Source organism: Myotis brandtii, unplaced genomic scaffold (genome assembly GCF_000412655.1).
Source record: "Myotis brandtii unplaced genomic scaffold, ASM41265v1 scaffold137, whole genome shotgun sequence".
In the NCBI taxonomy this organism is placed as follows: Eukaryota; Metazoa; Chordata; class Mammalia; order Chiroptera; family Vespertilionidae; genus Myotis; species Myotis brandtii.
Window position 1 is genome coordinate 1983141 of NW_005354874.1, and position 204 is coordinate 1983344.

At 62.3% G+C, this 204-nt stretch overlaps 1 protein-coding gene across 3 annotated transcripts in view; it reads left to right on the top strand.

The window, feature by feature from the left end:
• The first annotated feature begins 6 nt into the window (after nucleotides 1-6).
• The window catches only part of MACROD2 (MACRO domain containing 2), a 1947520-nt gene continuing 1947322 nt past the window's right edge, over nucleotides 7-204 (top strand). For all 3 annotated transcript variants that reach the window (XM_014535040.1, XM_014535041.1, XM_014535042.1), the window contains exon 1: nucleotides 7-158. In XM_014535040.1, coding sequence (XP_014390526.1) covers nucleotides 113-158 — 46 coding nt within the window. In that variant the 5' untranslated portion in view covers nucleotides 7-112. The remainder of the gene's footprint in view (nucleotides 159-204) is intronic.

The following is a 204-nucleotide window of genomic DNA, read 5'->3' on the forward strand; positions in this document are numbered from 1 at the left end:
TTTCACTTTTTCCCTCCCGAGTGCCCCCTCCCAGCCCTCCCACTCCACACCACCCTGTTTGCCCGTGAGCCTGGGGAACTTGCAGCTGAAAGCCAGCCACCCCCACGGCAACATGTACCCCAGCAACAAGAAGAAAAAGGTGTGGAGAGAGGAGAAAGGTAACGGCCTGCCGAGTCCTGGGGCGCGGGTGTGGGGGGGTGAGGG